Source organism: Solanum stenotomum, chromosome 12 (genome assembly GCF_019186545.1).
Source record: "Solanum stenotomum isolate F172 chromosome 12, ASM1918654v1, whole genome shotgun sequence".
Classification (NCBI taxonomy): Eukaryota; Viridiplantae; Streptophyta; class Magnoliopsida; order Solanales; family Solanaceae; genus Solanum; species Solanum stenotomum.
The window spans coordinates 33,079,445-33,094,059 of record NC_064293.1 but is presented as its reverse complement, the minus strand read 5'-3'; the positions used below and the strand labels follow the sequence as shown (position 1 = coordinate 33,094,059).

General features: G+C 33.8%; 2 protein-coding genes across 2 annotated transcripts; both read right to left on the bottom strand.

Annotated features, from left to right (window-relative positions):
- Window positions 1-475: 475 nt before the first annotated feature.
- LOC125848658 (G-type lectin S-receptor-like serine/threonine-protein kinase At1g11410) lies at window positions 476-4,060 on the bottom strand. The gene is made up of 7 exons (XM_049528577.1): window positions 2,725-4,060; window positions 2,445-2,573; window positions 2,107-2,264; window positions 1,740-1,950; window positions 1,359-1,596; window positions 1,109-1,259; window positions 476-846 (listed from the first exon to the last, which is right to left on the bottom strand). The coding sequence occupies exons 1-7, from the start codon at window positions 4,004-4,006 to the stop codon at window positions 535-537; spliced, it is 2,481 nt and encodes an 826-aa protein (XP_049384534.1). The 5' UTR covers window positions 4,007-4,060; the 3' UTR covers window positions 476-534.
- A 5,829-nt stretch (window positions 4,061-9,889) lies between these two features.
- On the bottom strand, window positions 9,890-13,583 carry LOC125847345 (G-type lectin S-receptor-like serine/threonine-protein kinase At4g27290). The gene is made up of 7 exons (XM_049526981.1): window positions 12,293-13,583; window positions 11,628-11,762; window positions 11,182-11,336; window positions 10,881-11,091; window positions 10,516-10,750; window positions 10,286-10,436; window positions 9,890-10,186 (listed from the first exon to the last, which is right to left on the bottom strand). The coding sequence occupies exons 1-7, from the start codon at window positions 13,581-13,583 to the stop codon at window positions 9,890-9,892; spliced, it is 2,475 nt and encodes an 824-aa protein (XP_049382938.1).
- Between the last annotated feature and the right edge of the window lie 1,032 nt (window positions 13,584-14,615).

The window sequence follows — 14,615 nt, the reverse complement described above, 5'->3', positions numbered from 1 at the left end:
TTGTATTTTTTTATCAATAATTTTTGAGGAAAAACATAACCAACTAATAATAGTTAAATATCTCATTAATTGACAAAATTCCACAACCAAATTACTATCCTGCAAATCAATAAAAACATTGAAAATTTGTGTGTGGCTAGCAGGATTAGCCTTTGTTGCTTTTAGAGCATTGATGAACACAGAGAAGACTGTTAAAGAAACCATGAAGTGTGGCAATTATCAAATACAGCTGACAAAGAGCACCATTCAATTCACAGATGAAATAGAAACCCTCTGTGTTTATGCTTCTTTCCTACCAATCCTTTGCCACCCACCTACCTTTAAGTCTGTAACATGGGCCATGGGGAATCAGAAGTCAGTTTTGGTTCCAGTGCTATTAGAGCCCAACCCCACTAGTTTCAATCAAGAATGGACTAGCATGTTAAATGTTGTCTATAACCCACCAATAAATCTCTCTAATAATATGAAAGCAAAGTACAGAAAAAGGAATTCTGTATTTCTTTCAAAATAGTTCTTGAATAGTTAGCATAAGCTCTAGCGACCATGAACTGTTGAAATAGACATATCGTTGACAGAAGATGTTGCTATACTTGCTGATGAAGAGTGTTTAACTGAACTATGATTCTCTGATCTGAATATAAGGCTAGGTTGTTTAGGGAAAGGAAGATTTGTTTCATTGCACAGCATGAAGACCACTTCTGACATAGTCGGTCTGTCATCTGTAAACGGTTGTACACACAAAAGGCCAATGTGGATGCATCTCAAAACTTCACAAGCTTCATATGAGCCACCTAACAATGGATCAACAACATCTAAAGCCTTTTCATCCTTCCAAAGATCCCAAACCTTAAATAGAAACACCACAATGCATCACAATCAAAATTTCAGACAATTTCTTCTCTATAAGAGAAGCGACCATAACACCAAAAATTGAAATTCTGAAATACAAAATCTCGATCTATTCAGCACTTTTAACAACCTGAAAGGGAATTGTTTCCAAATTATTATTTGCAGTACTACCATCCATGACACAGCTTATGTCTAAGGCAACTGTAAGATAATAAATGCAATTTCTCGATTTTAACAGCATATATATGTTTGTACTTACATATCCAACTAAATGTCGAGATTGCTCCTGATCCTTATGACTGTTGTTCTTTCTGCCAGTGATAATTTCCAAACACAAAACCCCGAAACTGAAAACATCAGACTTTGCTGAAAAGTGCCCTACCATTGCATATTCAGGTGACATATAACCACTGCAATAGATAAGCAATGTCAAGATTTATCATTTTAAAGATCACATGCACATATCTAACATAACTCATTTATGTTTATACACAACTTGACATACTTACTATGTTCCAACAACTCGATTTGTGTTTGCTTCCATTTGGTCACCTCCAAATATTCTGGCCATTCCAAAGTCTGATATTTTTGGTTGCATGGAGGCATCGAGTAAAACATTGCTTGCTTTTAGATCCCTATGAATAATTCTTAGTCTAGAGTCTTGGTGAAGGTATAACATTCCTCGTGCAATCCCATGTATGATTTCAAACCGTTTTCCCCAATCCAACAAAGACCCTTTTGTTTTATCTGGATCACAGTTTAAAAAATTGTGCATAAGAAATCTTTTAGGAACACACACACGTTAAAGCAGTAAGCATCAGTAAACATGTAAAAGCATGTAGAGGCTGGAGGTCAATGAAAGAAATTCCGGTCCTGAAGATGTTCCTTACCAAAAATAAAACTGTCCAAGGATTTGTTTGGCATATATTCATAAACCAACATCTTCTCTCCTCGTTGAACGCAACATCCTAAAAGCCTCACCAAATTTCTGTGCTGAAGTCTTGCAATTAGTGTGACTTCATTCTTGAACTCCTCCGTCCCTTGCCCTGAAGTTACTGAAAGTCTTTTGACAGCTATTACTTGTCCATCTGTCAGGTGACCCTGATATTGAATCCAGATTATTATTTGGTAAACATAGCTTCTTCTTTTTTTTAAGGGTGAAAAGCTTGGTTTAATAATTATTATTACATCTATTTGCAGCCTCCTATAAAGATAATGTTGATCGCTAGGATATCAATCATGTTTGGGAGTTGTTACCTTGTATACGCTACCAAATCCTCCTTCACCAAGTTTGTTAGCATCAGAGAACTTATCAGTGGCATTAGTTATTGTGGTTAGATCAAAGATTGAGATTTCTGCATGTTTACTTTCATCCATGCCGTCATAGCATGCTAAACTTTCACTTCTCTCATTATCTGTACATCAGCAAACACCGATTAGGATCAAATGAAATTTGCAGTTATATCATTGTTTTTGCTGCACGATATAGAAAGGTAGTAGAGAGATCTAAGTTGCTATAGGTGCTTCACCATTATAGCTGCTGTACAGATACTGAAAATATTCGACTAAAGTATGATGTAGAATAATATCCTTACCATTTCTCCTTATATTGATAACCAAACAACATGCCAAAGAGAGTGCAAGAATTATTGCTGCAGCAGACCCTACTAGAATCCCTATCGTTCTTTTCCTATTATGGCCTCTTGAATTCTTCGAGAATTGCGCTGAACAAAGAAAAAATGAGAACTTCCAGTAAACACCAGGGTTAGATACTGTGTATTGCTACTAACCAAAAATGATCAACTTGCACATTTCTTCTCCACATAATAGTGAATTACCTGAATCCTCACACAATATATTAAGTTAACTCCTTACCTAAATCAGATGCAGAGACTCTGATATATAAATCTTGGGCCCCATCTGTAAATTGCTTTATGTCTGTCAACTCACCATACCAAGTGATGCATCCACTTCCTCCTGCACTAATATTAGCACTTGCATAGGCTGTGCAGGAGCAGTTCTTCAGACACAACTCTTCACATTCCTTCAATCCCATGCTCTTGTTCATCCGAGCTGCACCCGTGTCGGGGATCTTCACATGACTTAATGTGACAAACCCCTCACCACTGTTGCACACCTCTTCATTTTTCTTCCTCAAACATCCATGAGAGCCATCTCTCAAGAACCATTGTCGGCTTAGCTTTGGCTCGTACCCTGGAAGACAACTGCATTCAAATTCAGCCAAATTGAACAGATTGCAATTGCTAAATGCTCCACAATGTTCATAATTGTCACAAGGGTCTTTAGGGGCAGACCAAAATTGCACCCACTTTTGCTCACTCTCTTGCCAAGTTAACCGGTTCACGATTCCGGATTCATTCAGGACCATTCTTGAGATTATTGAACTATCATGTATGCCATATGTCAAGGAAACCTCGGTATCATTGTCCACATAACTAAGGCTGAAGATGAATCGTGGGCTCATTTCTGGTACACCACTCCAACCATGACCCGTCCAGGATCCTGTCCGCCAAATCCTGCTAGAGTTCTTGTACAAGAAAACTTGAGGTGTCCCATTGAGCTCCATTGTGTAACGATACTCTCCAGTGCCTGGATCGTTCAACGATTTCCAGGAAGTTAGAAACCGGTTCAAACCCGTCCTCTTGTCTATTCCATATTTCATTGAAGGAAGCAAAGTATTGGTAGGATAATCAAAGCTCTGCCACTCAGTAACATCCATTTTGGAGTCTTGAAACAATATAAAATTCCCTGAATCCTCCAGCTTAGCTGTATACGAGTCTGCTCGTTTTGTAGCTGAAGAAACAGTTGTTCTCCAGGCTACAGTTTTTGTTTCCGCATCGAGATGTACAACAAGATTTCCAGTTGAATCGATGGTGAGAATCCCAGATGTGCCATTAACAGGATTGTCTCTGTTGGCAACCCAAACAACAGTTAGTTCAGGAACATTGTTGTACCAAATTCCGACGTAACGTTTACCAGGGGAATTCCCAAAGAAACCCAAAGCAAAAGATTTCCCTGAAGAGATCAACAAATCACCATCTTTGAGAGATTGGTTAAAGGAAATGGTATCTATGGAACTACAAAATGGGACAAGAAATGAAACAATTACTATCAACAACTCTTTCTTCTGACACATAGCTGATGCTTTCTAACAAGGTAATCTTCTCTGTTTAGGTTCCTCAAACTTTAAACTCTGGACCAAAATGAAAAGACATTAAATTTTTCCTACATAGAGTTAGGTGGATAGGGACCCCATATACTTAATATCAAGATTATAACTACTCTCTAGAGTTCACTTTCGTACTTAACTTGTTGGACCATCTTTGTGTATAGTGTCAAATGGGCTGGTTGGACTGAATTTGGACGGATCAAATAAATTATACACAAACAAAACTAGAATAATGCGATAACATGGGATCAAAACTCATTATTTTTCACTTGATTATACTTCAAACTTTCTATAGCCGTGCAATATGTCTACTTGTATTCACGAATCTCTCACGTTAGCAATTAATTTTACACAAACAAAGTCCAATAAGTTAGTAAGAAAGTGAACTCAAGACTCAAGAGAGTAGTTATAATTTGATTTAAGACATGAATTGACTCGGTGATTATGTGTCGTGAAGCTTGTGAAATTGAAGGTACAAATCTTTTGACTAATTCAATCGTTGCATTAACTAGGAGGTTAGGGTGAAAGTAAGGGTTGTTTAAGTCACATCACATCAGTATATCAATATGTTTCTTATCATTTTGACCGTCCCAATTAATGTGACATCATTCAAAAGTCAAATGAATCTTTTTAGGTGTCAATCAAGCCTAAAGGGCCAATGACTTGTATGGATCGTGTTTATAAGCCTTAATTTTAAATAAGCTTGAAAAATCATATTTCAATCCTACCCAATAACGGATTGAGTTGGGCTTGTCCATGGGCTAAGCCCATTTTGACGGCTCTACTTTCATATGTATAACAAAGTGCAGCTACGGCCATGACGGTTAAGAAAGCAGCAACAAACATCAGTATTGAATCTCAAGCCTGCAAAACGTAGCAATTGGAAGAAAGAAAGTTGATCGTTAGACGAATTAACTTGCATCTTCTGCAATCAAAATTCAAGAATTAGCGACATACAACTTTTGTCATGATCAGTTAAATTCAACTTAACGATGAATTAGAAAGCAACATATTATCAGAAAATGAGATATTTTTTGATAAATATATAGTTGGTGTTAGTTTAGGCAGGTAGCGCATACAACATTGAACTCGCAAAAAAGTGATTAAATTTAATAATTATTTGATGGGAGGTAAAAAATGCTCAATTTTTACAAACTTAATTAAGACCAAGTTGCTTAAGACTTAGGATTATAATTTTGTAGTATATAAAGGAGAATTATATAGATCTGCCAAACATAATTAGATATCATTTTAATTTCTGGATATTTATACTCATTTCAATATTTATGTGGTCTTCGTTCTTACAAGCATTATTTTCTGAACCTAACAAGATTGACATTGAAGTATGAGATGAAGATATTGATTGAATCAGTGGTTATGTATCGTGAAGCTTATAAAACTGAAAGTTCAAATATTTTGACTAATTTAATCCTTGCATTAATTAGGAAGTGTTGTTTGAGCCACATCACTGTCCAGGCATCTACTACTACCAATTGTTGTTTCTGTTTATCATTTTCGTCTTAATTTATGTGACATTTTCTTAAAATTTCGCAAGTCAAATGAGTTTTTTTTTACTACGGTTTCTTTATATATATATAAATATATATATAAATTTTAAATTGTTAGTTGTTTGTGATTTATAATACTTTTTATGTAGTTTCTAAATATATTCTATATCCAAATTCATGATCAAAATTAAGAAGTTTGACTCTTAAAATTCGAACTTTGTCACTTATAATTAGGATAGAGAGAGTAACAATCTTTCCTTATGCAATTACTATCTTAATACTTAACTCAAAGACGAATAACTGATTTGAAGTTTATAATTCTTACCGTAACTTCAAGTTAATGTACTATAATAACTGAATTTATGGTAAAATATAGAGATATTTGATTAGTGAATATTTTAATTACATAAATAAAATTTAAACAAAAACTACTAAATTTTTGTATACTCCCCGCAATATGCTGATCGCTTCTGCTTGAACTATATTTATAAATGAAAAAATTAAAAAGATTTATATTAACTGGGGCAGACCTGAATCACTTTAATAAAAAATTACACTACAGATATAACGTATTTTTTAAAATTTAGTATATATAACTATACATATATTTTGTATCCCCTAAATAACACAAGATAAAATTTATCTTAAGATTTCGAGTTCAAATTCAGACACTATTTTTTGAAGCTCTAAATTCTATATTCATATATCAACATTTCAATTTTCTTACATTTAATTAATAATGATAACTATTACCAAAAAAAAATGATAACGTGTGATGTTTTCAGTTTCTTCACTAAGCAAGTATATTATAATTTATATATATGTACAATTTAGGTAGGCTATCGTATTTGAAATGCAAACGTGTAACAGAAATCTTGCTAGAAAAGGACACAAATATATGCCTTGTAAATTGTAATGATGTTATTTGACTCATTCTTACAACATATATTGAAGTAGATCCAATAAAATGACACTATATATTATTACTTGAAAAATCAAATGGTGGTTCCTTCTTTAATTTGGTTCAAGTTTTTCGAACGTCTTAAATTTTTATTAATCATATTTTAAAGGGAAAATGTACGCTAGTTTGATAATAACAAAGACAATTTTGAATCAACCGTTAATGGATGACAAAAATAGATAGTTTTGTATTGTTTTGCGTCAAATTTGAACCCTTTTCCTTTTAGAAAATAATATCAATATTTGAATTCATACTAAAAATAAGATGTATTGATCCATATAACTTGCATTTTAAACCTAACAATTTTCTTTGAGAATAGAGGAAGTATTAATTAGCAACTAGAATCGGAGTTTAATTAAACTATATCAGTTATAAAAATATATTTCGGAATTCAACTAGTGATCACAAATGGATATCATAGGAACAAATTTGAGGGGCCAAAAATGGGTTAAACAAAAATAAGTCAAAATTCAACCCATTAATATCGAAGGTAAGTAGGTAACACTAAGTTTAGAGAACTTGACGATGCTATGGAGAATACAGAGAAGTTGAAGAGTAACTTTCTTAAAAGCAAAGAGAAAATATAGACCAAAGACAAATCTAGAATTGTTTGGGTTTTTATCTTATTTTTAAAATTTTGGGCCGTTCACTTTTAGATCAATTGGACCTCCTTTTCAGCTTTGTTGTTTTATTTTGCATATTTTTCATCATTAAAATTGATCCACCGGATCAAATTTAATTATTATTTTTTTAAAAAAAAAAACATTTTATGCGGGTCAAAAATGGGTTGGATAGTTAGTATGCAGATTAAAATGGGTTAACCTAGTATTGTTAAGATTTTCTAGGAAAATAAGTTGTTTTGAAATTTTCACCAAAAAATATTATGGGTCTTTCAAGAAAAAATGAAAATATAAAAAATGAATAGCTAAATACTCCCTCTGTCTCTATTTACTTGTCCACTTTTAAATTAGCACACCTATTAAGAAATTAATAATTGATATAGTGAGTTTACCATTTTATCCCTATTAATTATGAAGTGGATGAATTAAAACCTTAATATTTTCAAGAAGTTCTACCTTTTTCAAAGTAATTAATTGAAGGTATAATAAGTAATTTTTTTTGTCAAAATAGACAAGTAATTAGGGACAATTAAAAATGAAAATGTGAATAAATAATTAAGGACAGAGGGAGTATAAGACTGGATCCAGTTTTGTTAGTATATTTCTTTGAGAAAGTTTCTTTTTTCCTTCTAGAAAGTATTTAAAACCCACGTGAAATGGAACTGATTAATTAAAGTGAATTTATGGGGCTTTTGGTCAATTTTCTTTTACGTAATAAATCAGATTAGTATTGATTTTGTCCTATTTAATGAACTAATTATGTGAATTTCATTCTTTACAGTTTCACTTTATTTACCAGGGCCAAAAGTGTAAATGACCCACAGACCCTTAACCAAACATTAGATTGCGATTGGAAACAAGTTTGACTTATATTAACCCATATTAATGAATAGCTTGAATATTACTCCGTCAGTTTCTATTAATGACCATACTGTCCTTGCGAAAATATTTATTAGGAATTTATTTTATTATATTAATCTTATTAATATCATTTTGAAAATTTAAGTTTCATTATTAGTTTTTATGTAGTTTGAAGGAGAAAATAATAAAAATGGTCTCTCATGTTTTGAAGTAGGTTTAAAATAGTCCTTAAAATATGCTTTACACAAATTTGATCCTTTAAGTTGAGTTAACAATGTTGATCTCCGTCGTATATTAAATGAATTCTGTTAGATTTTACAAAAATTGTGGGGAAATTTTTTAAAATAAAAAATACTAAAAAAGTCCAATGAAATTCTAGAAACTGCAACACAAAAATTTTACACCTAAAAAACTATTCCCTCCAGTTCATTTTATTTCTCATGGTTACTAAAAATAATTAGTCCAAAATAGTTATCATTTTATATAATGAAGATAATATTATTTATTTTTTCCCACTTTTACCGTTACTCTAATTAAGGTGAGAGATCAATGTGGTGAAGAGTAGGCATTCAGTTCAAGTTTTCTCCATCCCCTTATCATCAATGAACTATTAATCAAATCATCATTTCATGTTGATATTTTTATGAGATATGTAAAAGAGAAATATAATAAGTAAAATGGATCGATAGGACTACACTAGACTCTAGAAAAAGACCAAAATAGCACAAACTACAAAATTTTAACCTTCAAATGTGAATTCTCATTAAATCCTATTATTCTTTTTTCATAGTTTCCGCAAATTCTAATTGCGAGAATTAGCTTAATACTTGACAGAACTAAAAAGAAAATATTAATTTTTGAAAAAATTAAAGAATCAAATCTATTTAAAAAATAATAATTGACATAACGAGTTTATCATTTTACCCCTATTAATTGATAGTTTTCGTAAAATCAATTTACTCATTAAAGAAGCTCTACCTTTTTAAAAAACATTAACTCTCTAAATAAATGAAGGATATACTAGAAGATAAAATATATTGTCTGTTCTTGATTTGTCAAAAATAACAATTAAAAAAGTACAAGTAAAAAGTCAAAATTGAACAAATAAAAAAGTGATAGAGGAAGCAATAGCCTAGGGTAGTCAAAATAAAGATCGGACTCTCATGTCCTCTAGCCTAGTGCCACGTGGCACCTATGTGGCGTGATGATGTGGTGGGTTATCACACTCTCCCCCACGTGTAGTCAAAATAAAAACGGAAGTCTCTTTATTGAAGTTTATCATGTTAATTAACTCTTCAAATCGAAACCCTTTCGGGCTAAATAAGGAACTGTAGTCTCTATATATAAAATATAATATAGGATGAACTGAGTTGAGTCTGGATCACAATTCACAGTTGACGCCTTGAGAAAATAAGGTAATATAACCATGACGCATATATATGCATCTCTATAGATTCCTAACCTAGCTTAAATTTACACACCTGATTGATTGATTAGTAAATATAAAAACTAATCCTCTTAAATTTCACTGTGTTATTATAATACTTTAATTGAGTGGATTTTATCCCCAAATCTCTCTAGGCGTGATATTATCATTCTAATTTAATGATGTTATAGTTTGTGTTAATATCAACCATATTTATAACCAAAAGAATCAAGATCCTGTTTGATACCGATTCATTAAGTATACTACTGTATCATTTCAAGGAAAAACAAATGCATAGTTACGTTGATAGAGACACTGGTAAATTTGGTCTCTTCACTTCATTATATATCATTCAAGTACTGTCATTGCATGAAGCTACACAAAATTCAACAAGATAACATAAACTTTAAATTAGTAAAGGTCATTCTAGTACTGAGAGCTTTTTCTGTAGATTTGTCTCTTGATATTAGGTGATCATGATCTTCCGGTTAATTCAGTAATACTTAGCCCATTCATACTTTCGCGACTCCTGCTACTCTGACTCGTCTCCCTATAGAAGTAAGGTTCCCCGGGCACACAATTAAACTTTAACATTTCATTCTCCTCCAGTAAGGAAACCACCTGAACCATTGAAGGTCTGTCTTGGGATCGCCGTTGACAACACAAGATCCCAACATGGATGCATCCTAAAACTTCATCCAAATCATCTGGTTTATCTATCAGTGGATCCAGTAGTTCTATGGCATTCCCTTCATTCCAAATTTTCCAAGCCTGACCAACAAAAGATCAATCATGCATGGAAATTGTTTTAGCACAAGGTGAAACTTAGGTGTACAAGTAGTGACCATAATCAGGGGATGATATACTTACATAGCCTACTAGACCAATATCATAGGTTGGGTGCCGATAAATCGAATTCCTTTGGCCACTCACAATCTCCAATGTCAAAATTCCAAAACTGAACACATCTGATTTTGTTGAATAATGTCCAGCTTGCATGTATTCAGGAGACATATAGCCACTACAGCCACAACATAAAACTATCTGTAAAATATGCATAAACATGTAGTGTTAATGATAAAGAGTGCTAGTCTACTTACTATGTTCCTGCTACACGGTGAGTCTTGACTTCAACATCGTCTTCAAATTCCCTTGCCAACCCAAAGTCAGATATCTTGGGTGTCATCTCGCTGTCTAGCAAGACATTGCTAGCTTTTAGGTCCCGGTGGATTACTGTCAACCTCGACTCATGATGCATGTAAACTAGTCCTCTTGCGATTCCTTTGATAATGTTTAAGCGCGTTGGCCATGTTACTGTAGCCCTTCTTGCAGCATCTGGTCATGTAGAGAAAACAGTTACCCTATTTCACTCGGATAGGCCTAAAATTTCTGTTTCTTATGGCTTTTCCAATATCAAATTAACACATATAATAGTAAAACAAAGTTGTTATTTAAGATGACCTACCAAATATGACCTTGTCTAGGCTTTTATTTGCCATGAACTCATAGACTAGGAGTTTTTCTATTCCATGAATGCAGTATCCCAACAACTTGGTTAGATTACGATGCTGTAGGTTTGCAATTAATTTGACTTCATTCTCGAACTCCTCAACTCCTTGACGCAAAGCCACGTCTTGCTTCTTCACTGCTATTTCTGCTCCATTCTCTAGTACACCCTACAGATTTATGTATCATTTGGGTATTAATTGTGTTGTCTGAGTTACTGTAAATATGCATGCTCATGCTTGCTGAAAAGAAATACTAACCTTATAAACATTGCCAAAGCCACCATGCCCTATCTTATTAGACAGCGAGAAATTGTCAGTGGCTGCAGCTAGATCACTGGAATCATATGCAATGACATCTGTTCCCTGCAGCAAAGCTCCTATAGAATTTTCTGGCTGATTGATTTCTGGTTCATCTGCTCAGATGAAGATATTCTTTTTCAAAAACAAATATATCAGACAATAATGGAAGCGAACTGCGAGCTAGGTTACAGAGTCATGTGTGCTCTAAGTAAATTTTGTTTTTCATTACAAACTAAAGGGTATTGGCAGAACAAGATGCTTTTGAACAATGTCTCTGCTCATTCTTGTTGTCTCAAGAGTTGAAAGGAGGTTTTGCTTATGAATGGTGTTTGAGTGAAACTAAGGTTGGGCTGAAAAATAACTATGAAAATAATATATAAGCAGCGAGAGGTGATTCATTTTACCTAGCACCCCTGTACTCTTTGCTCGATGTGTATACACAATATATGAAATCGAGATAAGTACTTCCAGAACTAATACAGAAATCACTGCTATCGATCCCTCATTCAATTTTCTTTTCCCATGGGAAACAGGTGCATCTGTTCATAAGAAAGTAAAAGGTGTTAGTTGTTTTCTTACTCATAATATTCTGTTGATACAAAGTTAAAGATTTTGCTATGAGAACAACTAGATGCATGCAGGTTAGTGTCAACTTTTGCTAGATTGTGTAGCAGTTATGTGACAACATTCAGTAAAATGCTTGAAACACATCTAATGTTTCTATATAACGGAGATACATATGCATTTTGAAAAGTTATAGAACTGTTTCCCTCTGATAGAGATGAGGGATGAGTGGTTCATGTAAGAAACAAGTTATAGACGCAATTTATTTATTTTTAAAAAAAAGACAAATCTGCAGGAATCACTTAATCAAGCACTAATATGGAAATTCTATTTATTTATGGAAATTCTATTTATTGATGTTTATGCACCAACAATTAACTACTTCACCATTCAAATGTCATTCATGCACACATAACTTTGCACTATACTAAAAATAATTTAGGCATTGAATTAGTTGTCGTGTCATAAGCAAGCAATCATATCACAAGTAAGCAATCATTTGTACCTGGTTTTCCATTTGCCATCCTTATAAAAATGTCGTTCCCAGCTATCTGTGAACGTCTCATATCAAGTAAATCTCCCAACCAAACGACACATTTGCTTCCATTTCCGTTGATATTGATGTTGGTATAAGCCATACACGATCTTTCGTTTAAGCACTTCTGTTCACAGTCCTGGGGGTACAACATTCCCCAGTAAGTAGCTTTATCAGGCAACTTCAGTCCAGTGTTCTTGACAAACACGTCGTTATCAGTATAGTTAAGTGAGGTGTTTCTCCTACATCCTTCCGTAAAATTCATCTTGTCCCATTCTTCTGGTGATACAGCTGTGAATCCATCAGGACATTCACAGGGGAATTCTCCATCAGTACAAACTCCATAACGCCCACATGTGCTATACTGGTCACATATGGCCATATTGAGTGTCTTCACTTCATCCCATAAATTGGTAGCATTATTATCCCATCTCAAGAATTGTAGTTTCCCATCTGGATTCAGTGAAAGTATCAAACTCGAATCCTCCTTGGCTTCGAATGTGAAAAAAATCGCATCTGTATCGGAATGAAATATTGGTCTGAATGCATGGCTATCCATGAGGGCATTACCACCACTGAATTTTTCTCCATCCCAAGGACCCCATCTTGATTGTATTCGCTGGTTTTTCTCAAGAACTAGTTGGGGTAACTGACCTGAGTCACCTAAGTCTAACCTTAACAAATAATCACCTGGAGCTGGATCACCTTCTGTCCTCCAGGACCTCATGGATCGGTCGATGCCAGCTTTCTTGTCCCAGCCAAGCTTCATTCCTGGTAACAATGTGTGAAGAGGGTGGTCAAAGCTTTGCCACAGATACTCTCCAGCCGTCAGATTGCTAGAATCTCCAAACACAAGATTACCTGAATCAAGGAGCTTCAGAACTGGTGACGGAACTGTTCTGTTGGGCTTATGAATCCATACCGTTGTTCCCAGTACTATATCTTTGACATAAAATCCTTCTTTGGTTAGTGCTAGCGCTGTAAAACATCCAAGTGGATTCAATTCATTACCCACCCATACTATAGCCCTGGAATCTACACTCCTGTACCCCAATCCCAGGTACGTCTTGCATACAGGTAGAGTCGATGAATAATAACCAAAAAATCCAATTACGAAATTATGGTTGGATGAAACTAAAGGGTTCAAGTTGGTGATGAATTGATATGCAAACAAGGAGTCAGTAGCACCAGCGGAACATGCATACAGGGCTATGGAGATAAAAAGATGACGGATAGTAAACAAAGAAAGCATGGAAGCCATTAGAGTTAACAAAGAGCTAGAGAAACTGAGTGGTGGAAAAGCTGAAAACATATAATTTCTCTGTTGTTTCCCAACCCTTTTATGGAGAACTGATGAGAGTCAAGTGTAATTAAGCAGTGTGCGTGTTTCATAATTGTAGAATAGATGCAAATTTAAGAGACAAAGACAAAAACTTCACAAAATGACACGTTACTAATCAACTCATGTTTGACAAAAGAGTAACTAAGGATTGTATTAGCATTAACTGAAAATCTGTTTACAATTTAATTTGGGCAAATGAACTCTCAATTTGACATATAACATTTAAAGAGAGCGTCGAAATTATCTTCATAGTTTAACTTCTTCTTAGCTCTATTATAAATACAATTTTCCTCTAAATAAAAGAGTTCAAGGCTCCTTAACTCTTTAGTTAGACTTTGGTTTAAGAATTAGTTAGAGGGATAATGCTGTCATTAATGCATTAAACATTGTGACGACCGTCAATTACTCAGCTATATTTCACAGAATATGCTTCTAACGTCTTTGGTTCGAGAACACTCGATTATCCTTCATTGTTCAAAATTTTGTTACCGCTGAATTAAATACTAAATTTTTCCACTAAATGAAAAGAGTTCAATATCATCTTGTTAAGTTTACTCCAGACAAATCTTCCTCTTTAACATAGTTTTCATCTTTCAAAAAAAGTAAAGAAATTATAAGTTGCAAGACTCTATCTATGTTTGTTATTTCAAACTCGACAAATTTCCAAGTTTTAGTCCTTTTTTTAAATTTATTCCTGAATCCTCTTCAAAGTCACCAAGTGTTGTACAAAATCTAATGAACAACTAATTTAAACATGAAGCATGGACTAACTACTGCACGTCCAACATGGACAATAGTATCCTTCTTGTTACATATATAGAAGTCAATATTTATAATGTACAAGCCTTTCTTCACCAAAGATTCGTTAGTCGAATTCTAAATATTATTAGACTACCAAGGTTCCTTACAAAGTATTTTTTTTCTTCCCTAAAACTTGGCCTATTAAAAAAT

Coding starts and splice junctions, on each gene's coding strand:
- LOC125848658 (XM_049528577.1), bottom strand. CDS start 4,006: ATGTGTCAGAAGAAAGAGTTGTTGATAGTAATTGTTTCATTTCTTGTC. Junction 1,597..1,739: donor CTTGGACAGTTTTATTTTTG/GTAAGGAACATC, acceptor ACTGTGATCCAG/ATAAAACAAAAGGGTCTTTG. Junction 1,260..1,358: donor AATCGAGTTGTTGGAACATA/GTAAGTATGTCA, acceptor TATCTATTGCAG/TGGTTATATGTCACCTGAAT.
- LOC125847345 (XM_049526981.1), bottom strand. CDS start 13,583: ATGGCTTCCATGCTTTCTTTGTTTACTATCCGTCATCTTTTTATCTCC. Junction 10,751..10,880: donor CCTAGACAAGGTCATATTTG/GTAGGTCATCTT, acceptor CTACATGACCAG/ATGCTGCAAGAAGGGCTACA. Junction 10,187..10,285: donor ATATTGGTCTAGTAGGCTAT/GTAAGTATATCA, acceptor TTTGTTGGTCAG/GCTTGGAAAATTTGGAATGA.